A 6,000-nucleotide genomic window follows, 5' to 3' on the forward strand; every position below is an offset into this window, starting at 1 on the left:
GTAAAGTTGACGTGAGATTAATTAGTTTATTTAATTAATTTACTACAACTTATAAATTATTTTAAAAACATTATATATTAGAATTGTCAAAAATATTAAATTTAACAAAATATTTACAACATACAGTAAAATTTCATATTCTATCGATAATAGACATTGATAGATAGTGATAGAAGTCTACCCGTTTCTATCATTGATAGAATACAGCAAGATTTTATAGTCTATCAATTATGGATATCGATAGTTATAGTATCTATCAATATCAATTAGTGATAGATGATGATAATCTATAAATATTTACCCATATCTATCAATAATAGTTTGCTATATCAATATGTACAAATAATATTTTGTTATATTTACAAATATTTTTATAGTTTTGTCGGAGATGAAAAAACGTAAACGTTAATATTAGCCAATAGGAACTAAAGAAGACATTATTCAAATCTTGAATGGAGCAAAGTGCAACTAAACTTGTTTTTTGTTTTTTTGTTGAATAGTAATTGAAAAGATTGATAACAATTTAAAAGTTGTAGTTAGTGAGTCTTTTCAGTCACGTGCTTTTGTTTTTTCAACTCATCATTTTCCAATACACTATAATTATATATAGGAATAATTAATTATAATTATATAACCTCACAAAACTTAATTGCTTCCATCACTTCCCTTATTCTTTGTAAAATGAATTAGTTTATGTCTCACATGTTTGTTTTCAAGTTTTAAAATAATTCACTTATCTATAGTTATGGTTGAATTATTAGTTAAATTCTAAAAGTAAAAACAACTTTGTTGAGCCGAGTGGTTTTACATATTGTTTTGCTAAATGATTTTAGACGATCAATATGGTGTTTTTAATTGATAGAAGAAAAAACGAATAAAAGTACTTTTTAGAAAAATTGGATCAATGTCTTTGCTTGTTCAATTTGTTCTATGTTTTCATTTATAAAATAATAGGTAGGTATTGAATGATCCCATTAAGCAATGATTTATTTGTATACCATTTAACATAATTACGATATAAATTCTACTAATTACTAGAGCTTCCCCACACCCACATATTATTCAACAAAAAGAAATTAAAAAAAAAAAAAAAAGCTACGTACCAATTAACATAGGATGTATTTGATTTCTATTATGATATGTCTGCGACATATCCTACCAAACCATTCTTTTTTAAACACTTCTCCAAAACAAAGGGAGAGTATTTTAAGTTAATTGAATAATTCTGAAGAATAATATGATTGAACTTAAAAAAAAAGAAAGAAAGAAAGAAAGAAAGAAAGAAAGAAAGAAAGAAAGAAGAAGAAGAAGAAGGTATAAATAGGACTAAAATATGTGGCCTCGGGTGTCACGAGAACAAAAACATTGGGCTTTAGCTTCCTTTGTAATGGGCCTTATCTTTTCCGATAAACTATAGGTGATTCATTCGGACTTGTATGGTATCAGATGGGAAGGACTCCCCAACTTTTGTTCTTTGCGTTTGGTCACATTGGATATATATTGGATATTTGACCCACCTATTCAGGCTTCGATAAGTCACATTAAATTCATCGTTCAAAGCGACCAAATTTAACTTTGGTCAAAGTCGTGTGGAGGGCCTGCTTTTCTTTCTTTTTTTTTTTTGTCACGAAACAAACGCGTGTGTTTTAAATGTCAACTCAACTTGAAATTTGAAACTTAGATAAATGAGTGTAGTTTGAAGAAATATTACGGACAACGGTGAGGTACACTCCTTGTCCTTATTCACCAATCAGTAATCAGTGATCACAACAACCATGTAAGTCACCGGCCTTGACGTATTTCGACCAGAATATATACACATCAGCCATGGCGTTGGGCACTAAAAATAAAATTGAATTGATTGGTTAATACATCACAACGTCGGCCCTCCTCCCTTCCGCTTACGAGTTGTCTACTCCAGTCGGCACCCGTCTTTGTCTCCGCTTGACAAATTCAGCTGTAAAGTTCACACAATCCGACCTGGCACCCATTGTGGGCCCCCCTTGCTCTCCTCTCCTCACGACACGACTACGCGTCCCGGCCCCATCTGTGCCCTTTTCCACGTAGCGCTCTCATCACTCAAATGTTTTTCCCTTTCTTGCATGATGTCAACTTTGACGTGGCAAAACACTTGCTTAAATCTATATAATACCCAAACCCCTTCTTCTTCTTTCTCACAACTCACACCTCTCCAACTTACAACCAAATATTTACTTTTCTTCTTAATAATGGCTGCTAGTTCTTCGGTTTCCCATGCCAAGGCTCTCCAATTCATTGAGGAGATTACTACAAATGCTGACTCGGTTCAACAGAAGGTGTTGGCTGAGATTTTGAATAGGAATTCTGATACCGAGTATTTGAAACGGTTTCGACTGAGTAGAAGTGCAGGTAGAGATGAATTTAAGTCAAATGTTCGGGTGGTTACTTACGAAGACCTTCAACCCGATATCCAACGTATTGCTAATGGCGATCGCTCCCCTATTTTTTCCTCTCATCCTATTTCCGAGTTTCTTACCAGGTGAATAATTATGAAAATACAATCAATTATGCAAAAATTTTATATTTTTCCAAGTTCATTTTTTTTTTCTGAATTGCGTTCGATCTGATTTTTGAAATTCAGTTCTGGGACATCTGCTGGGGAGAGGAAACTAATGCCGACAATTAAAGGAGAAATGGAACGTCGTCAGCTACTTTACAGCCTTCTCATGCCCATCATGAACAAGTAATTTAACTGAATTCAATTCATGAAGAATTATATATATTAAGATTAGCTCCTCATTTTGATTTTTTTTTTTTAAATTAACAAATAAATAATAAATTTTCAGGTATGTACCGGGGTTAGACAAAGGGAAAGGGCTTTACTTTTTATTCGTGAAGGCAGAGACCAAGACCCCTGGAGGTTTACCGGCACGTCCGGTACTTACTAGCTATTACAAGAGCGACATCTTCATGACCAGACCCTATGATCCTTTCAATGACTACACTAGCCCAAACGAGGCCATTCTATGTGCCAATTCCTTCCAAAGCATGTACACTCAAATGTTATGTGGTTTATTGATGCGTGACCAAGTCCTCCGTGTTGGCGCCGTCTTTGCCTCCGGTCTCCTCCGTGCCATTCACTTCCTTCAGCTAAACTGGAAACAGCTGGCACACGACATCTCCACGGCAACCTTAAATCCCAAAATCACGGACTCTTGTCTTCGTGAATGTATAGTATCCAAATATTTAACAAACCCGAATTCGGAGCTGGCGGAACTCATCTCAAAGGAATGCTCGACGGAGGAATGGGAAGGGATTATCACGAGAATATGGCCGAATACTAAATATTTGGATGTGATTGTGACTGGAGCCATGGCTCAGTATATTCCCACCCTCGAATTTTACAGCGGTGGTTTACCCATGGCTTGCACTATGTATGCTTCTTCCGAGTGTTATTTTGGGGTAAATTTAAACCCAATGTGTAAACCCTCGGATGTGACTTACACCATCATGCCAAACATGTGCTACTTCGAATTCATCCCCCTCGACAACGACATGTCGTCTCCTCCAACTCAACTTGTTGACCTCGCAGACGTGGAAGTCGGGAAAGAGTACGAACTCGTGATCACAACATACTCTGGACTCTGTCGTTACCGAGTCGGTGACATCCTACACGTCACTGGGTTCCACAACGCGGCCCCACAGTTTCGATTCGTGAGGAGGAAGAATGTTCTTTTGAGCATTGATTCCGACAAGACGGATGAAGCCGAGTTACAAAAGGCCATAGACAACGCCGCGCTGTTGTTGCGGGGGTTCAACACTAGCGTGGTGGAGTATACGAGCTATGCGGATACGAAAACAATCCCAGGACATTACGTCATATATTGGGAGCTTCTTGTGAAAGACGAAGAAACTGGAAATTTCCCTCCAGGAGAGATTTTAAATCAGAGTTGCTTGGCTATTGAAGAGAGTTTGAACTCGGTTTACCGACAAGGCCGAGTTGCGGATAACTCAATTGGACCGTTGGAGATTAGGGTGGTAAGAAAGGGGACGTTTGAAGAGTTAATGGACTATGCGATCTCGAGGGGTGCGTCGATCAACCAGTACAAGGCGCCACGATGCGTAAACTTCACGCCCATTATCGAGCTTCTCGACTCTAGGGTGACTTCTGTTCACTTTAGTCCATCCAAGCCACACTGGACACCAGAACCACGCGGCTAGACATTAATCAGTTTTTCAGGGTTGCCTTCTTAAAATCGTTTTGATACATTTTATTTTATAATATGTATGCTTCTTATTCCTTCATAATTAATGGGTACAAAGAATAAGTATTTTCACATTTTCTCACCCCACGTCTATATCCATGCAGAAATTTGCTCAGATTGTAGTTTTTAAAATCCTCGACATATAATTGTGATATAAATTTTCAAAAAAATTCTTAAAAATATGATAAAGTTAGATATTATAATTATTGTTATTTTATTGAAATTTTTTTTGAGGGGAGGGATACTTTGACAGTGTTAAAAGACTATCCTATTGTACAAAACAAATTATTGGAGATGGCAATAATAATAATAATAATAATAATAATAATAATAAATGTACAGTGTGTTAAAAGTTTGTTATAAAAATAGAGCAAAAGTTCAATGTTAAATAAAATACACTTTTATTAGGTTCTTCGGGGAGAAATATTTCTATTAGGTTAGTAAATGAAAATAGATAATTTTAATTTTACACGATATTAAAAGATAATTATAAATCTACTGTCACTTGTTATAATTAATGTATAACACATCACAAAAACTAAAAAGGTAAATCCCTAGTTTTTTAGCCCATTTAACATAACTTAACTAGTTAACACACCCATTTCTTTATAAAAATTCCCCTGCTTCTATTATGTTGAAAAAAAATTTTCAATATTTTAAAAATGATAATACTAATAATTTTAAATATGTACATAAAATTCATTGTATTAGACTTGTATTAGAATTGTAGTTACACACAATCCATAGATAATATATAAAAGGGAAATGATTATGCATATTAATTGGTATGTAATTATTACTTTAAAAAAAGTGTAATTATTATTTGTACAATATTTTGCCTCAATCATCTGGTAACTTAAATGGGCCTCCGGGCTAGCATGGACCTCAGATGTCAGAACACAACGGGTGGGCTTATTTTTGGTCTTGTATTGGGCCTCGTCTATACCAACCTTTTAGAATTTTTTGTTCTTATTTTTCTCTTTGGGAAAACCAATGAATAATTCGAACACAGTAATAGGTTATTACAGGACACTGTATATGTATATTTTTCGTACAAAGATTGGAAATAGAGATGATTTTGTGACTCTAAATATCATCCGATATTAATTGAGCTAAATTTTTAATAATGAATCTATGTATTACATGTATTTCTATACCATCTTATACGTTATTTTAAATATTTTTCTTTTACATGATCATTCAATTTCAATGCAAGCTTGTTTACCTACTTTCTCACGTCTGGTATTAATTTTATTTTTTACTTTTTATTCTTTAAAAAATTAACTTGTTTGATAATGTTTTTGGTTCTAAGATGAAACTAAAGAGAAACTCTGTTCTTTTCTTATTTTTTATATTTATATTTATATATTAGTTTCTTTTTTATTTTAAATATACAAAATTAAAAGTTATGTTAATTTTTTTGGAAAGAATATTATTTTTTTTTAATTATGACTTTTAAATTTTGTAATAAGCATATTTCATAATTGTTTTTTTTTTATAATTTATTCAAAACGGAATTTTAACAATATATAAATTTCGTTTTCTATTTTTTTTAACTTCACATAATATTTTACAACCATAATATTTATGTAATAGATTTGAGTAAGACATTATTTAACACAAATTACTTGATGAAAAAATATTATAAGTCAAATTTTGTCTGTAATAATACAATGGAACTTTTGCATCATCATTTTTTTTTTTAATTTAAATGCATGTTATATATTTTTTATTTTGTATAATTCAAATATATTTA

General features: G+C 33.0%; 1 protein-coding gene across 1 annotated transcript; it reads left to right on the top strand.

The window, feature by feature from the left end:
- The first annotated feature begins 2,194 nt into the window (after window positions 1-2,194).
- LOC103484815 (probable indole-3-acetic acid-amido synthetase GH3.1) lies at window positions 2,195-4,318 on the top strand. The gene is made up of 3 exons (XM_008442112.3): window positions 2,195-2,518; window positions 2,621-2,722; window positions 2,826-4,318. Exons 1-3 carry the CDS (start codon window positions 2,229-2,231, stop codon window positions 4,198-4,200), a joined length of 1,767 nt encoding a protein of 588 aa, XP_008440334.1. The 5' UTR covers window positions 2,195-2,228; the 3' UTR covers window positions 4,201-4,318.
- Window positions 4,319-6,000: the final 1,682 nt, after the last annotated feature.

Source organism: Cucumis melo, chromosome 8, assembly GCF_025177605.1.
Source record: "Cucumis melo cultivar AY chromosome 8, USDA_Cmelo_AY_1.0, whole genome shotgun sequence".
Lineage (NCBI taxonomy): Eukaryota > Viridiplantae > Streptophyta > Magnoliopsida > Cucurbitales > Cucurbitaceae > Cucumis > Cucumis melo.